The sequence below is a fragment of the Otolemur garnettii genome, unplaced genomic scaffold (genome assembly GCF_000181295.1).
Source record: "Otolemur garnettii isolate 467f Iridium unplaced genomic scaffold, OtoGar3 scaffold00089, whole genome shotgun sequence".
Taxonomy (NCBI): domain Eukaryota; kingdom Metazoa; phylum Chordata; class Mammalia; order Primates; family Galagidae; genus Otolemur; species Otolemur garnettii.
In genome coordinates this window covers 3,281,210-3,302,085 of record NW_003852484.1, presented here as the reverse complement: position 1 = coordinate 3,302,085, position 20,876 = coordinate 3,281,210, and the positions used below count along the sequence as shown (strand labels likewise).

At 40.8% G+C, this 20,876-nt stretch overlaps 1 protein-coding gene across 2 annotated transcripts in view; it reads left to right on the top strand.

The window, feature by feature from the left end:
• Window positions 1–12,074, top strand: part of LOC100956717 (pre-mRNA-splicing factor ATP-dependent RNA helicase DHX15-like) — an 18,631-nt gene extending 6,557 nt beyond the window's left edge. For both annotated transcript variants that reach the window (XM_023516304.1, XM_023516303.1), the window contains exons 4-6: window positions 2,979–3,221; window positions 5,420–5,656; window positions 9,544–12,074. In XM_023516304.1, the coding sequence (XP_023372072.1) occupies window positions 2,979–3,221; window positions 5,420–5,656; window positions 9,544–11,942 (2,879 nt within the window). In that variant the 3' untranslated portion in view covers window positions 11,943–12,074. The remainder of the gene's footprint in view (window positions 1–2,978; window positions 3,222–5,419; window positions 5,657–9,543) is intronic.
• Window positions 12,075–20,876: the final 8,802 nt, after the last annotated feature.

The following is a 20,876-nucleotide window of genomic DNA, read 5'->3' as shown; positions in this document are numbered from 1 at the left end:
TCTGCTGGTCAGAGAGACCTGTTAATTTTCCTCTAAATTCTCCCCCACCCATCCTTCTCTCACCACAGACCCTCCCTTTTTACCTCTCAAATTCAGCATAGCAGGAGCCACCTGCTTGCTGGCTCTGTATCTGGTACCCTTCTGAAATTGCACCAGTCCTTTGCATTACAGGGTATATAAATGTCCTGGCCCCCTTTTCATAAGAAGCGTCCATGACTCACCCTTACCACCAACTGTGAGATAAAATCCAGACCATATTCTGGACCTAGTCTATGTTTCTGTCCTTGCTTCCTCCATCTCTGCACAAAAATGTTCCTCTTGTGCTCCATCAATCAAATCACCATTTTCTTTCTTTCTTTTTTTTTTTTTTTGAGACAGAGCCTCAAGCTGTCCCCCTGAGTAGAATGATGTTGTATCACAGCTCACAGCGACCTCCAACTCCTGGGCTCAAGCGAGTCTCCTGCCTCTGCCTCCCTAGTAGCTGGGATTATAGGCGCCAGCCACAATGCCTAGCTATTTTTTGGTTGCAGCCGTCATTGTTGTTTGGCGGCCCGGGTTGGATTTGAACCCACCACCTTAGGTGTATGTGGCTGGCGCCTTAGCCACTTGAGCCACAAATGCCGAGCCAAATCACCATTTTCTAAGTAGTCTGTTGCAGTCATATGACTCTGCCTCTTCTGCTGCTCACACTACTCTCTGTCCCACTTCTCTACCCAATTCTGTTTGCCCTTGAAGAGCTGCTCCATTTCCTCCTCTTCTTGAAGCCTTTCCATGGCAGCCCAGCCCCCTATCTCTATCTGGGATCCTGGCTTGGTTGTTGATGCTCTTTATTTGTCAGTTACAAAGCCTCTCTTGTGATGAAGCTTTGAACAGTCATAGGATTATAAAACTCTATTGCTGGAGCGACTCCTACTGTTTAGTTCACTTAGTCCAATACCCTCATTTTATAATTAAGAGACATTGCCCAAGGTCACATGCCTGAGAGTATGAGTCATGGCTTCAACATACATAGCCTCCTCCCTAGCTAAGTAGTTATTTTGATTTACCATCTCTGTCTCATTTAATGCTAATGTATGTATGTTTTTTTATCCTTAAGCTGTTTTGTATTCAGCATGAGCATATGTGCATGGTGTCATAGCCAGCACACAACAAAATGATCTGTTATAACAAATGACTGCACAATACAAGTTAATTTTTCCTTCATATCACAGTTCAGTGTAGTCAGCAGCTGGGCTGGTAGGGGCAGTATGGACTGCATCGTGGACTCATTCAAGGACCCAGGCACCTTCCATCTTTTGACACCATTGTTTTAATGTGTGACCTGTAAGGTCACTGTAAGGGAATATAGGAATTCTTATAAAGGCCATGCTTAGAAGTGGAATTCACCACTTCCACCACAACCATTAGCTCCTGGAACACTACTGTAGCAATGAAACTGTAGGAAATTTGAGAAATGTTGCCCAAGAAGAAAACAAAATAGATGTGGTGAGCACAGGTATTTTACTCTGCCAGAGTAGACATTTATACATGTTTTTCCCTTTCTCCTTCTTATATGCCTCCATGAGAAAATCGGTAAGTTTTGGCATTCACACCTCTCTGTACATGCAGTGTCTTGAACATAACAAGGGCCCCTACTGAAGGGTTCATAGAGTGTCTAAAGATTGTATCATACACACCAGGCTTCACTGGACAAGAATAGAGTGAGAGTGACCTCGCATGTCCCTTATGGTCAGCAGTGGAGAGGGACAGGCCAGCGGGGTGATGCTACTCAGTGAGCTTGCTGCACACAGCCGCTCTCTCAGCCTTTTCACCTTCCATATGCATCCCTTAGTCACCCACTGCAAGGGCCCTTTCTTTCTCTTCAGTGATCAGAACTTATTCCTTTCTGGAATGTGATGTGGTAGAAGATGCCCATGCTTGAGTGGTGTCCAGTGTTCTTGCTTTTCTCCAGTGACCCAAGCAGCAAATCTCTATCTTATTCCCAAACATTTACTGAGCCTTGATTATTTATTATGTACCATCTTCCAGCAATACAAGGGTAAATAAACATGTGCCTTGCTTCTGAGAAGCTTAGTTCAGTAATTATACTATAATATGATACTGTTCAGTATCATAGCTTAGTTCAATAATTATCCTATAATATGATATTGTGCTAGAAACACATGTCAAGTGCAAGGAAAGATAGGGCAGGATCCTCAGAGAGACAGGCAGAAAGAGTATTATAAAATTGAACTTCAATTGTGTATAATTTTCATATCAAATTCATATATACAAACAGTTTTAGAATGCAAATCATTTCATAAGTGGCTATTTCTTTACTTAGGTATGTGAAATGAATATTTTTTCTTATTGCTAATAATTTTGGAAAAATTTTAATAACTGATCTCCATAAAATTTAATTTATACATCTCCCAGGAATAAATGAAAATCTTTTTTCCTCATTATGCTGGTGATCTTAAAAATAAAGAACTATAATGTCCATATGAAAATGGAAGAAAATTGAACTTAAATATTAGTAACAGACAATTAATACTATTCATTGTTTTAATTAAATAAAGGGAACACCATCCAAGATTTCTTTCTTTTTTGAGACAGAGCCTCAAGCTATCCCCCTGGGTAGAGTGTCGTGGCATCACAGCTCACAGCAACCTTCAACTCCTGGGCTCAAGCAAGTCTCCTGCTTCTGCCTCCCAAGTAGCTGGGACCACAGGCGCCTGCCACAATGCCCAGCTATTTTTTAGTTGCAGCCATCATTGTTGTTTGGTGGGCCCGGGCTGGATTCGAACCCACCACCTTAGGTGTATGTGGCTGGCGCCTTAGTCACTTGAGCCACAGGCGCCAAGCCCAAGATTTCTTTTAATGTGAGTTAGTGAAGAGATTGGGAAGGAAAGAGGTCAGTGTCTTATGATCACTTACTTTGCTAAGACTCTGATAGATAATGATAGTAACTTATACTTCTTTTGTGTCCCCCAAATTAGATGTGTCAGAAGAATTCAATACAAAAGTCTCCCTCAAAGAAGGATCAAAAGAAATGGAAGATACATCAAAAGAATGTGAAAATATTCCCTCTTTGGTGGCATTTGAAAATCTCAAGGCAAATGTGACTGACATGATGTCAGTCTTGTTGGTGCAGCTCATAAGTGGCCTGTCCAATGATGACTTTGATGTGGAAGTAATACCAGATTCTGATGTCGTTGTAGTTACCTTTAAAACACATATAGGTAAGATCAGGTGACACTTCGTGTGGCAGTCTTCTTTGCAGCACACCTTGGGTCTTAGGATACCTCATTAACAAAACATCTCTGTAAGTAGGACTCTTTCTAGTAACTACTAAGAGCGATTTCTAGTTGATATAGATGCTTTTTAATTTTCAAAGAGAAGCACATTAGTTTTGAAACCAAATTCTGGTGTGTAAAATGGAATGAATTTTGCATGAGTTCTTTGCATCAGAGAGAGAAAGAGAGATGGAGAAAGAGAGCGTCAGGGAGGAGAGAGAAAGTAAGGGATTCCAGGTAAAGGGGTCAGTATTTTCCCACATATTATCTCATTGAGAGAAGTAAATGTTGATTTTTGTTACCAAAATGTACTTACTGGAAGGTAGTAATAGTACACCACACTCACACAGTGCTTATTATAAGTTAGGTACTATGTTAAGGTCTTTACATGTATTAATTGGTTCCTTCAACAACCTTATGGGATTACCATTATTTACTTCTGCCCTACATGTTACAGTTGGGGAGACGGGCACAAAGGTGTTAAGACATGGATGCGCTGGATTTGAACCCGGGCAGCCTACCTCTACAGCCTGTTCTCCTACCCACTTCGCCATGTATTTCTTTAGTACTTTTGTGGTCATTCCCATATGCAGGAACGAGTGAGTGTGTCTGGTCAGAAAATGAGTGCTCTTTAAGGTCATTGTCAGGAGTCTATGGGAAGTCTCTGAGATTATAAAGTGTCATGTCCACCTAAAACAAGGACATTTTCTAATTCTGAGCCCTCTGTTCTTCATGGCCATGGCCGTGGAGTGGTTAATTAAGAGTACACATCATGGAGTCCAAACTGTAGCTCTGGCATTAAACTAGTTACATGAGCTTGGTCAAGTCACTGTCCTCCCTGTGCTTCACTTTCCTCATCTATAAAATGGGGACAATAATACCTACCTAGTACAGTTTCTGTAAAGATTAAATGAAATGATGTTTGAAAAGCACCTACCAGAGTATCTGAGACAAGGGAAGGACTCAGTAAAGGGGGCTATTCTTATTTCAAATTTATTACATTTCTTATAAAGGGAAAACAAAACGGATTTGCTTCTGTTCACTGATCATAAATTCTGAAAGCCTTCCGTGTGCCAGGCAGTGGTCCAGTGCTGTTGGTACAAGGATGAGTAAGTCAGGGCTCCTGGTCTTGAAGGACTCGCAGTCTCAGGTCAGGGAGGACGCCCATATGCAAACGGACACGGAAGGTGCAAGAGGAGAGGTCGCTTCTCAGCAGGAACAACATGCTGTGGGGCAAAGGGCCCCGGACAGGTGGCTTATTCTTGTTTTTATGAAGTTTATGCTGGAACAGTATCAGTCAGTCATGTCCAAAATATATTCCCTCTGCCTGACATATATCTTTCTCTCATTCATTTGGTAAACCTCTCTTCATCCTTCAAAACTCAGATCAGACACCACTTCCTCTGGGAATCCTGTCTGATTCCCAGTATTAGTGTTCCCACCTCCTTTACTCCCACAGTAGCTTATTTGCTGTTAAGACTTCCTCCCTCCCACTGGAAAGAACCCGTTATTTTTATTCAGTGTCCTCAGATCCTAGCTCAGTGCCTGGCACATTGTGAGTCCACCATCAATAATTATTGATTTGAACGAGATAGGTGGGCTGTGTCCTGCAGGATGAGTTGGACCAAGATAAATAATTGGTGAAGGGCATTTTAGATACCATATATAATAATGGAAAAAGAAAGGGAAGGGGGTTTTCAAAATAATGACTAGTTTATGTGGCACCATGGAAAATAAGATGAATGACAGGGAATAACCAAAGGTGATGCATGGAAATTAGTTTGGAGTCAGATAGCCAAGGGCCTGGGAAGTGTGGCTGAGGCGTGTGACTTGGTTATCTGCAGGTGACAGGGAGCCACTGAAGAGAGGATGAGATGCAGAGATTCACAGAGAAAACACTCAGGAGGGGTGGTGAGGGCTGTGACAGGAGGCAGGGACCTAGCCCAGTGGCTTTAATCCAGGTTAAGACATTATATGTAGGTTGTTTGGAGGCCAGGAGTTTTAGACTTAGGAATTTTCATTTAGGCATTAAAATCTTGTGTGTGAAAATGGAGTGCTTGGCTCTCCCCTTTATCTCATTAACTAGCAGAGAGTTATCAAGATATTGTCATAATTTACTGATACCTTGTTCTTGTCGTTTGTAGATATTGTTAAATTTGTTGAGGAATGTGCCCAGCATCGCTTAACTAAACAACTCCAGCTTTCTCCAAGACTTCTGGAAGTGACAAAAACAATCTGTGTTGAAAACCTGCCTCCTGGTGCTGATGAATACAGTTTACAACTTTTCTTTAAAAATCCTTTCCATGGAGGGGGAAGCGTTGCCGGTGTTAAATGTTTTCCCAAGGAGAGTTCAGCTCTAATAGAATTTTTTGACAGTAAAGGTAATTATTTTCCTACTGGCATAATCTAGGCTATTTGCAGTAGCACTTAACTGTCATCAGTTTGACTCTGATACATTTTATTTGTTCATATATTTCTTTGGAAACTATTGATTTGCTTAAAGAGGTTAGTGATTCAACTTTAGAGAAGCAACATCAAATTTACAAAAGATGTGAGAGGATTCTTTTACGAGTCTCCACCTATCATCTTGGAATCTTTGAAATATTGTATTTTAAAGAAATGATCTTTGTTTTTGCCACAAACTTAATAATAACTTTCCAATCGATTTCAATCAAGTTTAGGTAAAGAAATACTCAGCAACATATCCAGTTCCTACAAAAATGTCACTTTCACCTATTACTGTCATCATTCAGAAATTAATAAGAGGTATCTCATGCATGATGAGTGGATACCTGCTGGACTATGATCTTAGGAAAACCACATCCAGCTAAACCTTACAGAATCCTCACAGAAAACCTCTGAGTGTTCTGTGGACATAAACTGCCTGTTCTCTGACGCATACTCAAAGTCAGCTTGGAGACTTCACTCATGTTCAGAGGTCAAGGCTGAGCAGTAGAAACTAAGTGGCTGGACTTTTATGGAAAGAAGGAACACCTGGGTTAATCAGGGTGGGGAGTCAGGGTGTTATAACAGGGTGTTTAGAGGAACCTCCTTTTCCTAACTCAGTTTTTCTGAGGTGGGAAAATAGAGGTGAAGGTGTGGTTTGGATTCAACTAGAATGAAAGATCTCATATTCCTGGGGTTTGAATATGTGACAAGAGGAGCTGCTGTCACATTTGTGAACCTCTAGCAGCCTGGTTCTGTGCCCAGGGAGAGACGTACATAAAGCTGTCTACCCTGGAGATTAACCTCCAACTTATGGGGGGAGTGGGCAATTGCAGGGCTTTCAAAGATCTTGAGGGCTGTTGGGTGTGTCCTGAAATATGTATGTTGTGTGTATATAGCTAATAATACATACTGTTGAATTGAGGCTTATTTTATGCCAGAGCTCTACATGTCAATTGTACTGGGCACTGTTGAAGGCTCCCTTTCTCCCTGACCTGTTTGCTCACACCTGCTCATTTCCTGTTCTCCACAATCTGAGATACACTGGTTTTCTTTTTTACTGTCTGGCTTCTCCTTCTTAGAATTATAACTTACCCTTGCATAACTCCACAGAGTGTTAGCAGGTATATTCATGGACATTGTCTTGGTTGTTATAATCCCTGACTGAAAGATAAGTGGGTAGCACTGTCAGAGAGGAAATGTTGGATGTGCCCCAGGTTATAGTAAATGCCAGAATTGTGTAAAGGCTGCTTTTCTTTAAACTGCCTGAATTGTATCCTGAAGATTATTAATCCGTCAGGTTATTAGAGTTTTTGAATCAGAAAGAAAAAAAAATCCTGGTTGACAAAGGGCATTGAAGATTTTTGGTGTAGAGTCACAAACATCACTGTTTCAGTGCTTCATAGTAACACCTGTTGAAAGAGTTAAATTCTCTAAACTAATTTTTGTAGTGGAAACTCTTAACTCCCATAAATCCTTCAAACTCTTATGGCTTGTATTAGCCTATAGCTCTTCAGTGGGGAGTTCAAACCCTTTATATTTATTGAGAGAATTGATAAGTGTGGTGGAGTTGTATTCATCTTATTTTGTGAAACTCTGTTGCATTGTTTTTTCCTTTGCACCATTGTGGAAGCTAAGACTTGACCTTTTATTTCTGTGTTTACTTTGTTGGGGTCCACTGGGATGGACAGTATTGATGATAGGTCTAAGTAGAGCTGGGTCTTATTGTGGCCAATTTCTTCAATGTTTGCATGTCAGCAAAAGATTTGATTTCCCCATCAATTTTGAAGCTTAATTTAGCAGGATACAGAATTCTGGGTTGAAAATTATTTGTTAAAGAAGGTTAAAGGTGGATGACCATTCTCTTCTGGCTTGGTTAGTTTCAGCTGAAAAGTCTGATGTCACCCTAATGCCTCTCTGCCTTACAGGTCAATTGGCACTTATTCCTGGTTGCTTGCAGAATTTTCTCCTTTGCCTTGACTTTGGACAGGTTCTTTACAATGTGTCTTGGAGAGGCTCTGTTTGAGTAGAGATGACCCAGGGTTCAATATGCCTCCAAAGGAAGTATGTCAGAATTTTTAGTGAAACTTGGGAAGTTTTCATGTATGATATTCTCCATTAGGGCTTCCATTTGTTTGGGATGATCTTCTTTCCCTTCAGGGATCCCTATTATTTGTATGTGTGAAAGCTTTATGAAGTCCCGTAGTTCTCTGAGTGACTGTTCTGCTTTCTCTCTCTTCATTTCTACCTCTTTAACTACCTGGGTTAACTTAAGAACTTTATCCTCTAGTTCTGAGATTCTTTGTTCTCTATGGTCTAATCTATTTTTGATACTTTCTGCTGCATGTTTACATTTCCTGATTGTCTCTTTTTTTTTTCTTAAGCTCAGCCATATCCTTTCTATGTTATTCATGTCTCTCATCCATCTGTTGGTTCTGTTTTTTTACTTTCTTGTCCATTCCCTTTATTGTCTTTATCATCCATATTTTAACTTTCCTTTCTATCAATTCCATTAATTCTTTATAGGTGAAGTCCTTTGCAGTATCTGCCTCATGGTCCCTTGGTGGAGTTGTTCTGTTTTGGTTTTTCATGTTGCCAAAATTTTTCTGTTGGTTCCTTCTCATGTCTATTTTCTTCTTGTTCCCCTTCTTGCCCTATTTTTAACTTCTCAGTTCTTCCTTTGCTTTAAATTACCTTACTTCAGAGCTTAGGTGTTGAAATGGCCTCTTGGTATAAGGCAAAAAGGAAGAGAAGGGTAAAGAGTGAGCAGGGAGGAAAAAAGAGGAAAAGAAGTAAAAGAAGATAAAAGAAAGAAAAAAAGGAAGGGGGATGCAAGAAAAGAATTGAACAGGAGAGAAGGAGGATAGAAAGAGAAATTGAGAGTGACAGGAGAAATGGAGATGTTCAGCTAAGTGCTATGGCCACACCTGTAACTCAAGAATTAAGGAGGTTTAGGCTGGTTTGGTTCCCTTCCCATCAGCAACTCCTTATGAGCCTGAGGAAAGTAAGACCCTAACTCTTCTAAATATAGGAAGACAAAGAAAAGAAGAAAGAAAAAAATAATAAAAATAGAAAAGAAACAAAGAAAGAAAACTTGAGCAGTGTAGACCTGCAAATGCTGTCATTTCAGAGGCCAAAGATAGAAGTTCTCCCTAGATTGTGATCTTGTGACCTACTTGAGCCAGACCTCTGCCATGACTTCCCATCTAGATGAATGTCTACCAGGGGTCCTCAAACTACAGCCTGCGGGCAACATGCAGCCCACCTAGGACATTTATCTGGCAGGCTGGGTGTTTTTGCTGCTGCTGCCTGTCCTGCTTAGCAGCCAGCTCATCCCTGGGTCCACAATCCAGTCCTCCCACGGTCTGAGGGACAGTGAACTGGCCCCTGTTTAAAAAGTTTGAGGACCCCTGGTGGACTATCAAGCTCTCAGACAAAAGAAAGAAACTCAAACTAAGAATATATAAGGAAGGTTAAAAATATAATTATTTCAGATAAAGAAAAAAGAAGAAAGCAGAAACCAGAAACAAACAAAAAAGGGAGATATCTTAGGAGTTATACAGAAGTTTATGTGAGAAATATGAGGTAAGTAGAAAAGTCTCTACCCAAAGAGAGAAAAAGGGGAAGATATAAAACAGACAGTGAGAATAAATGGGGTTGAGATACCATAACAAAAATACAGGAGCCCTCACTCTTGAAGAAAGTAAAAATGGAGATTAAGAATACAAATGACCAGACGCATGGTGTAGGGTGTTGTGGGGGGTCCTCCAGAGCTATGTGCCCATACAGTAGCCAGCTTCTTGTTTTTCTTCCTTCACAACAGCCCGCTCCAAGAGTGCGAAGATGTCCGAGCTCCACCGGCTAGACCTGGGGGAGGATTACCCCTCCAGCAAGAAGCATGAGGGGACTGATGGGAAGGATCGAGATTGTGACCAGGATCATGGCGATCAGTCTAAAGATCGGGACCAAGAACGTGATAGGGAAGATAGAGAGCCAGAGAAGGAAAAAGAAAATGAGAAGGAATTGCAAGCTTCTACTAATGCTATGCTTATCCATGCTGGAATACCACCTTTAAAAGCTTCCCATTCAGCTCACTCAACCCATGCGGCACATTCAACACATTTTGCTCATTCAACACACACAGAGAATGCAGACCACACATCACTTCCACAGGGCATTAATCCATTTACCAACTTACCCCATACTCCTCAATACTACGATATTCTGAAGAAACGGCTTCAGCTCCCTGTTTGGGAATATAAGGATAGATTTACAGATATTCTTGTTAGACATCAATCCTTCATAGTTGTTGGTGAGACTGGGTCTGGTAAAACAACACAGATCCCACAGTGGTGTGTGGAGTGTATGCAATCATTACCAGGACCCAAAAGAGGAGTTGCCTGTACCCAACCCAGGAGAGTGTCTGCAATGAGTGTGGCTCAGAGAGTTGCTGATGAAATGGATGTGGTGTTGGGCCAGGAAGTTGGTTACTCCATTCGATTTGAGGACTGCAGTAGTGCAAAAACCATCCTTAAGTATATGACCGATGGCATGTTACTTCGTGAAGCTATGAATGATCCCCTCCTGGAGCGTTATGGTATAATAATTCTTGATGAAGCTCATGAAAGGACACTGGCTACAGATATTCTTATGGGTGTTCTGAAGAAAGTTGTAAGACAGAGATCAGATTTAAAGGTTATAGTTATGAGTGCCACTCTAGATGCAGGAAAATTCCAGATTTACTTTAATAACTGTCCTCTCTTAACTATTCCTGGGCGTACACATCCTGTTGAGATCTTTTACAGTCCAGAACCAGAGAGAGATTATCTTGAAGCAGCAGTTCAAACAGTGATCCAAATTCATACGTGTGAAGAGGAAGAGGGAGATCTTCTACTTTTCTTAACTGGTCAAGAGGAAATTGATGACGTCTGTAAGAGAATCAAGTGTGAAGTTGATGACTTGGGCCCTGAAGTTGGTGACATTAAAATCATTCCCTTGTACTCTACACTTCCACCTCAGCAACAGCAGCGTGTCTTTGAGCCTCCGCCTCCAAAAAAACAGAATGGAGCAATTGGAAGAAAGGTAGTTGTGTCAACTAACATTGCAGAGACATCTTTGACAATAGATGGTGTTGTGTTTGTGATTGATCCTGGATTTGCAAAACAAAACGTTTATAATCCTCGCATCAGGGTTGAGTCCCTTTTGGTGACAGCTATTAGTAAAGCTTCAGCTCAACAAAGGGCTGGTCGAGCTGGACGTACCAGACCTGGGAAATGCTTCAGACTGTACACAGAGAAAGCTTACAAAACAGAAATGCAGGATAATACCTGCCCTGAGATTTTACGTTCTGATTTAGGATCAGTTGTGTTACAGTTGAAGAAACTTGGTATTGATGATTTGGTGCATTTTGATTTTATCGATCCCCCTTCTCTTGAAACTCTGGTGCGAGGCCTGGAACTTTTGAATTATCTTGCTGCTTTAAATGATGATGGAGATCTTACTGAATTGGGATCCATGATGGCAGAGTTTCCTCTAGATCCACAGCTTGCTAAAACGGTTATTGCAAGTTGTGACTACAACTGTTCTAATGAGGTCCTATCTATTGCTGCTATGTTGTCAGTCCCACAGTGTTTTGTTCGCCCCACGGAGGCCAAGAAAGCTGCAGATGAAGCCAAGATGAGATTTGCCCACATAGATGGAGATCATCTGACACTGCTGAATGTCTACCATGCTTTTAAACAAAATCATGAATCAGTTCAGTGGTGTTATAACAACTTCATTAACTACAGGTCCCTGATGTCTGCAGACAATGTACGCCAGCAGCTATCTCGAATTATGGACAGATTCAATTTGCCACGTCGAAGTACCAACTTTACAAACAGGGACTATTATATTAATATAAGAAAAGCTTTGGTTACTGGGTACTTTATGCAGGTGGCGCATTTAGAGCAAACAGGGCATTACTTAACTGTGAAAGATAACCAGGTGGTTCAGTTGCATCCCTCTACTGTCCTTCACCACAAGCCTGAATGGGTGCTTTGTAAAGAGTTTGTGCAGACAACGAAGACTTACATCCGGACTTGTACAGATATCAAGCCGGAGTGGTTGGTGAAAATTGCCCCTCAGTATTATGACATGAGCAATTTCCCACAGTGTGAAGCAAAGAGACAGCTGGACCGCATCATTGCCAAACATCAATCCAAGGAATATTCACAGTACTGAATTCAGTGCTTAGAACTGAAGTTTTCAGAGAACAGCTTTAAAAGATGAATGAACTCAAAAGTTCAAGTGGCCTTTATGTGAAAGCTTTTTAATTTTTTCTTTACAGTAAACATTCCATTCCGATTTCATAAATTAAACATTTATGTCTCCCTTTTGTGTTGACACTGTAACTCATATTGGAAAAGTCGATCAATGTTTTCATTGTTTATTCAAAGTTTATTCAAAGTAGTTCTATATATAACAATGTTATAAGCATTTCTTTAGAAATGGTTGAAAATGCTTTTAAAATTTGATTATCAACCATGGTATGCATGATCATTGTAATTGTTGACATTCCTTTTAGAAGTTGTGAAATGTTACAACTTGTGTGTATGTAGACACAATCTTCTATCTCAATACAGAGGCACTGACTTCAATAAAGTCTATTTATACTAAAAAAAAAATACAAACAACAAAACAAAACAAGACAAAAAAAATCAACTATAATAACTATCACCTCAAAAACCAAGAAGAGAAAAGAAAAAAACACTAAGAAAGTAAAAAAATAAATAAATAAACAAAAAAAAAAGGAGGTTGTAGAAGGGGGCAATATTAACAACATATATATATATATATACACATATATATACACATACACACATACATACACACACACACACACACATATTTATAGACAACAGGTGGAGCTGTGGTGTTAGGAGTTGGAGAAAACATGCTGGAAATTACTCTCTAGTTGCCCAGGAGAAGGTGTCCTGTTATGCTTATTTAGTTGCCCTAGATGTGTGCCTGATTGTTTAGTCAGCTTTCAGTCCTGGCATGGTTGGGGTCTTAACGCTCCTCAGAGTCCTTGGGAGGCAAGTCTTACCAGGCCCCTGACAACAGTTTCCCAGTGGATGTAGGAGCCACTCAACTCACCTGCAGTAGGGGATGCCTGGGCTGGGCAGGCACCAAGGCCAGCCCTGTACTAGGCTCCCATAGACCTTCCTGCAAAGGCAGCCCAGCTAGCAGCTGACCTTCCCAAGATGATGCCCAGCCAATTGACAAGCTGATGGGAAATCCCCTCTGCCTCATATTCAAACCCAGTTGCTGTACACTGTTTGAGTCCCACTGCTCCTCCAGTCTTTCTACAGCAGCACCAGTTCCTGGATTCTCCCCAAAGCCATAAACTGCAGAATGGCTGCCTCCCAACCTGACCTTCAAGGTAGACCAGAATATCCTGTTTCACCTGGAACCTCGCCCCAGCCTCCTATGTCAAACCTTGACAACTCCAGAGGTTTCCTGCAGTCCACCACCTTCTTGTACCCACAAGGGACAAATCTAGGTAGGTTCCTCCTGCCACATATTGTGGGATTATCACTCTCCTGTCTTGTTGGGAGAGACTATCCTGGAGATCCTTCTAGTCTGCCATGGTGCTCTGCCTGTTCCCCATATTATTTTTAAATGCAGGTCCCCTAACAGCTGCTTATCGTATTTTGTAAAGGGATTTTATTTTTTGGAAAAGGAAGATCTCAAGTAGATGTATTTTGTGAACCCTTAATGAGGCATATTAAAACATACCAATATTGCTGTACAATTTAATTTTTTCTTACATTACTTTTCTTTTTTCATATAACTCTACTTGCTCATATTTCTGGGCAATGCCCAGTCTCAGAGTTTTCACAATAGGGTAGATACATGTTCTCATCCATACATGAGTATGAGCATGTTTTCAGAACAACATATATCAGAAAAAAATAGTTTAGAGAGTAACTCATAATTGTACTTGGCAAGTAAAATCTACTCCCGTTGTGGTGGCTGCTGGTAAACACTGAATATGTCTACTTCGTTAGGGTTGAGGCTGCTTTTCCATATCCTCCCTATAACACGGACACTCAAGGTTTTTAATTGTCAAACACAAGAACACCCTTGGTAGGATAAATTCTTAGAGTACTACCTAAAACAACTGTTCTCAGTATCCTGATTCTGAACTTTTCACTGATTCTGAGCAGGAAATTTATAAGAAATGGAAAGAGCAGAAGAATTAAAGCTGTGTCACATCCACCCTCTACCCCCTACTCAGCCCTATGCCTTGCTAAATTCAGACTATAACAAACTTGTCAGATGCTATAGCTGAAGTCCTAACCTGAGATTTCTACAACCAGAAGAAAAGCATGACAAATTTCTCCTTGACTGGAACATATGCAGGATCCACAATTTTCTCTACAGGAAAGCTGTTGTCAAGCATGGAGATTACTGGCTAGTTAACATTAAATAAGATCCAGGTCAAATTCCATTTAGTAAATCCCAGGGACTATGTAGAAATTATTTTTGTTATTGAACTGTATATTGAGTTTGAGTGTGTAAGACTTCTGATAAGACTTAGACTTTCTTTTTAAGACACAGCCGTTTTAAAAATGGTCATGTTGTAATTACCCAACTTTCTTTAGTCTACCTTGCCAGTGAGCACCAAGAACCAACTTGATAAGGTCGAGGCTTTGCAAGTTAATTACTGGGGTTATAGGATCAATACTATATTCATTGGACCAAAAAGAAAAAAACAAAATGCTTTCCAGAGTTGTATTTTATAAATTTTGAATTAACCACAGTATACCTAGTGTGATTATATTGAACAGACTAGATGGATAGTGGTGCTAAATTGCTGCTGCAGTTACACCATCTCCCCACCCTGATTTTTGGCTTTTATTAATCAACAGAGAAATGCAAGAGAGTAGCCTGAGCAGTACTATAGTAGTTGTGAGTGAGCGAGCAGCAGAGTGTTTGCCATTTGCACAGTACCAGGATCTACAGAGTGCCCAGGCATTGCCATCTGGGACCACATCGTGTTCAGAGAATATCATGTCCTTGCTTGTACCTTTTTACCAGCTGAATTCCAAACATGTAACAATGTTTTCTTATTCCCCTTTTTAACTAACTGCCTTTGGATTTTGATAATCACACTCCTAAAAACCCAGGAAAGAAGCGGATGGGAATTGTGGGCATCTGTTCAATATCTAGGACATTTCAGGACTGAATTTTTATTTCCTATATTAGGTTTGTTGGAACAAAGAAGATATGCTGCTAAAAATTAAATGATGCCACTGTAAAGTCAGATAAAATACAAAGTGTCATCCTGCTAGATATGTACAGATCAGAGATAAATTTAGTTAGGAGAATACTTGTTCTCCTAAAACAAATTCTCATGTCTTATTAGACATTAGTCAAAGAAAAGAAAAGGAAGATTTTTTTCCCCCTGAGACTCCAATATATTTTAGATTTGTTTCAGTTTTATAGATTTAGTTCAGCAGTCTCACAGAGATGTTTTTATATTAATAATAAACTGAACTTATTTTTGTCTTCTGTTATTGAAAGGTACCAAAGCCTCTTTCTGTTGTTGGGTTTTTTGTTTGTTTGTTTTTTGCCTTATTTTGTTATGAGGTTTTGCTTTTTCTGGAAATACTTTTCATTTAACAGCTATTTAAAGTGTCAGGCTCCACATTAATCTATATAATTATTGTTTGTAAATTGCAATTTACATGTGTCTGTCTCTACGGGAATTAGTGAAATCTCAACTTTTATATTCAGCATTAAAGGGGGATAAATTCCAGAAGACAGACACACAGGGTACTCTACTAGAAAGATAAGGAAGTTCTTGAGCACTTAGAATAGGAGATTGTAAAACAAACACACAAATGATATTCACTTTTTCCTCAAAATGCCTCCTTTGCATTGATATCCCTGCACACTGGAGTAACATGAAGCAGAATATCCAGGTGGGGGACCTGCCACTGTATGATCCAGAATATGTCACAATGGTAAACAAGTTCAATCAGACCTACTCGTACATCAGGACAGAGAAGGTAAGCCTTCTGCTGAAATGGAGCTTCTTAAAGGTGCAAGTCAGTGGTGGCATGGTCCCATGTAAATACATTTCATTCACTTTCTTTCACAGGTTTTTAAATCTAGCATTAGGATTTTCTGGTAATTAAAGTTTGATTCCAGATTCTACTCATGTGATCACAATAATGGAGACATTATGATTCTTGTCTCAATTATTATAATATTAGATTGCAATATGATATTAGAATACTAAAGACATATTTGCTTTGTGAAACAAGCTAATAAATATTCAAAGACATGGTATCAAAGTACAATTTGATAACTAGCATACTCCAGAAAGAGCTATACAGAGGCTCCTCAGATCAGGACCTTCTTCTGGGCAGCGCCTATGGCTCAAAGGAGTAAGGTCCTGGCCCCATATGCCGAAGGTGGGGGGTTCAAACCCAACCCTGGCCAAAAACTGCAAATAAATAAATAAATAAGACCTTCTTCCTCTCAATTATTTTATCATTTTTTAAATTTTGGTTTTTAATCATTTTGTCATTTTCTTTCTCTTTTAAATATTATTGATATTTTTTGGAATTATGCTCTTTTTTAAAACCATCTATGGCAATATTAGTTTGATTCTTTTCTCTACTTCTTTCACTAATTTTCTTTTTTTTTTTTTGAGACAGAGCCTCAAGCTGTCCCCCTGGTTAGAGTGCCGTGGCATTACAGCTCACAGCAACCTCCAACTCCTGGGCTCAAGCGAGTCTCCTGCCTCCGCCTCCCAAGTAGCTGGGACTACAGGCGCCCGCCACAACGCCCGGCTATTTTTTGGTTGCAGCCGTCATTATTGTTTGGCAGGTCCGGGCTGGGGCTTCGAACCCGCCACCTTTGGTGTACATGGCTGGCGCCTTAGCCGGTTGAGCTATAGGCGCCGAGCCTCTTTCACTAATTTTCTTTTTATTTCTTCTCTAAATCCCTGATTCTAGCTTTATCCACAACTCGTATACTTTATTTTTCCATCTCTGCATCTTACTAGGGAATATTTTACCCTTCCTCTTGGCTTCAGCTATTAGTTCAATGTTGATAGCTTCCAAATCAATATTACCAACCTGGATTTTTGACTCAAGTTCAGAAATAAACTCCAGTGGCCTAGAAATTATCCTCCTCAATATCTAACTACCAGACCAACTTCTCTAACCTAACTCATCATCTATAAGTAATTCTCTTTCCCTTCATTTCTCATTTCTATTGCTGGTTTCACCACTTTCCGAGTAAAACCAAAGATCTTTGATCTGTAATAATGAGTCAGCAGGCAAGACCTGCATTTTTTTTCTTATAAATTTTCTCTGTCTATTTGCCTTTCCATCACTGTTTATTCATGTAGTTAAGCACTTAGTAATTCAAGAAAGAGTTAAAGCATCCTAAAAAGATAAATACCTTACCTTCAGATAAAATAGATGAAGAAAAATGGATTAGGAAAAGGGAGGGTAGGAAAAATAAGGTATAACAGAGGTATTGCTAGTCCCCCAAAGTACATAACATGAGGTTACCAGTTTGTTTCTGAGCTTCCTAGTGGACAAAGCAAAGAAGTAGACATTCAGCTACAAGATTCATAATGTCCTTAAATCAAAGACTAAATTAAATAAAGAGACTCATAGCTTTCCACAGTACTGAGACTGACCTGATTATTTCCTCACCAATCAGGCCTCACTGAGTTGGGATCTCAAAGTTCTCCAGAATCCTTCATAGGCAGGTCTCACCATGCTCCCAGACAACAATTCTCATGGGATATGGGAGTCCCTGAGCCTGTCACAATTAGAGGTCTGATCCCAGCAGGCTAAGAAGGGTGTGTCCCTGTAGAAGTCCTGTATCATGACCTTTTTGTGACCTTCCCACAATGGCCACCCTCTGGCTTCCAAGACCTTTCCAGTATAGCTGTCTCTATCACCACCACACTGGTTGTAAATCAACTCCAACTGGCCCTCAAGTCTGGCTGCTATATACTGTTCGAGTTGTGGATCTCATAACACCCCTAAATATTTTCACTTAAATCTCCTAGGAATGAAGACATTCTCTGCCATTAGCACATGTAAGAAAATTAACATTATTTCAATAATATCCAATATAGAGTCCATATTCAAATTTTCTCAGTTGCTCAAAAAAAAGTCTCTATCACTCCCCTCCTACCAACCTGGATTAACAAACTGTATTTGATCATATTGTCTCCTTTGCCTCTTCTAATATAGAATAGTACTACTGCATTAAAAAATATATATTTTTTGTGACATTCAACTTTTTTAAAGATGTAAGCCAATTGTGTTGTAGAATGTCCCATGTTCTGGATTTGTCATGTCTTGAAGTTTTTGGAGGACTCCACATCAGTTTCATTTGGACAGGGGGTTGTTTTCTTTTCTTTTTTGAGACAGAGTCTCCATCTGTAGCTCAGGCTAGAGTGCAGTGGCATCATCATAGTTCACTGCAACCTCAAACTCGTGGGCTCAAATGATCCTCCTGCCTCAGCCTCCCTAGCAGCTGGGATTACAAGTACATACCACCATGTCTAGCTAATTTTTCTATTTTTAGTAGAGATGAGGTCTTGTTCTTATTCCTACTGGTCTTGAACTGTTGAGCTCAGACAATCCTCCTGCCTTGGCTGTCCAGAGTGTTAGGATGGCAGGCATAAGCCACTGTGCTCAGTCCATACTTGTTTTCTTATAACTTATAGGCCTGTCTTATTCTTCATAATGTCATTTAATTTATTTCTCTATTCTCTTTATAGCTGGTAAACTGATTGTCAGGTTGAATGATTTGGGTAAATTCACATGAATATTTTTTGTAAGAATACATCATGGGGGGGTGGAGCCAAGATGGTGGACTGAAGCCAGCTTTTTACAGAAGCTCTTGTCCAGAAGGAGGCTTAAAGGACAGAAGTTTAGCAAAGGAGCTGATGGTTTGGAGCAGAGTCAAGAGAGAAGATTGAAGAGCGTACTTCAACCATTCTGAGGCAAGCTGCGACCCCAAAAATACAATCAAAAGGTAGAAAATCCATCACCAAGAGGATGGGAGTCCCCTTCCCCCACAAGAAGGGCTTGCAGTTTATTCCATGCAAACAAGCGAGCAGAGTTCAAACATCCTCCCACTCTATCTCACGGGAGAGACCCCCTAAAAACTGGACCTCCTATCCCTGCTGGCATGCCATGTCACCCTCCTGCCAGGCGTAAAACTGTAAAACTGTATAAAACTGTATATAGTCCTCACATGCAACATTGAACTCTGAGGACTTCCCCCCCACCCCCACCCTGAGGTCTGGAGGTTTGTTACCTACAGAGTCCAGATTCTTGGGCATCTCCTGGAGAGAAGTGGAGGGGAAAAGGGCTGGTGCTGCTCTGTGCTGACTGTGGCACAGGAGTGAGGAGAAGAAAGCCATACAGTAGAGGTGGCATCCTCAGCTATGAACTGATGCCATTGGAGCAGAATTGGTAACTTTTGTAAGTAAAGAGACAATTAGCACCAGCCCTCAGGGAAATAACTGAGACAAAGGCAGTGGGCGGGCAGAGGCTGGAATTGACACCTGAGTGTAACCTCTAATTTGCTTCAGGCTCAGAGCTGAGTTATTTACCAGCTCCAGAAAGCCTCTGACTTCCATAAGAATTTAGACTGGACAGAAGGTGTGAGGCTATAACTGCCACAAATTTCAAAGCGCAAATTCTTTCCCTGCAGTACTGGACTCAGATTTCCCAAGGAGCACCTCACCCTCAGGGGAATGCTGAGACAAAGGCAGTGGGCGGGCAGAGGCAGGGATTGACACCTGACTGTAAAATTTAATTGCTGCCCAGGGTTGAGTTGCCCCTCCCTGTAGCAGCCTTTGACTTGCAGAGGAATCTAGCCACAACAGAAGGTGAGGGGCTGGAATTAAGAGAACATTCACAGCCTAATTTAAACATGCAAGGCCCGCCTGCTGGACACAGATTTCCGGGTGATTTTGGCAGTCGTAAACCACGGGAGCAGTCGCCTACTGGAGTGAACAAGGTCACAGACCTGGGGGATTACGAGTGATGGGGTGCAAGGTGGGGGAAGGAGGTATTAACCTTCCCAGACTAACCCATTGGCTGGGTGGGTCCCTTTGCCCTCATGGAGCACTGGAGCAAGTTATATCTGAGCTGCGAGCAGACCCCTCTTATCTAGCTGCCAGAAACATTTGAACTTTTCCAGGTGAAACAGGTGCTGACTGGGACAACTGATTTGGACCCCTTAAACTGGGCAGACCACCCAGGGACTATTCAAAGGGGTACCCTGGGTGTATGGTTGAGGGAAGGTTTGATTTTACTTGCCAAATTGTTGTTTGTGGGGGGCGGAGCGATTTAATTGCTGGTATTTCTCCAAAGCTGAGACTTCAACCAAGAGAAAATGAATCACTAGGGTAGGACAGAGACCAGCTGAAAATAAGACAGAGCCACTTAGCCCCATCACACCAAGCAGGTCCCCAGTCTCTCAGGCCGTAACACTGTACGGGTCCTTGACAAACCTCAAGGGGAAAAGTCAAACAATCATGGGGCAGAATCAGTGAAAAAGCTCTGGTAATATGAATAACCAAGGTAGATCAACCCCCCCCCCCAGAAAGGATGTGACTGGTAATATGAATAACCAGAGTAGGTCAACCCCCCCAAAGAAAGGATGTGGCAGACAACAAAACTGAAGATCCCCTATATAAACAGATATCTGAGATGTCAGAAATTGAATTCAGAATTTGGATTGCAAATAAGATTAATAGAATAGAGGCAAAGATAGAAATAGAAATTCAAGGAGCATTCCAAAAGTTCACTCAAGAATTTGATGAATTCAAAGACAAAACCACAAAAGATTTTGAAACATTAAGGCAAGAGATTGCAGCCCTCAAATATCTGAAAAATATGGTAGAATCTCTTGGTAACAGAGTGCAAGAGGCAGAAGAAAGGATCTCAGACGTAGAAGACAAAGCTTCGGAATATGTCCAAACGTCCAAGGAGAATCAGAAATGGAAAGCAAAAATGGATCATTTTCTCAGAGAGCTCTGGAATAATTCAAAGAAAATGAATATTCACCTCATAGGAATCCCTGAAGGTGACGAAGATGCTTTGCAAAACTCAGAGG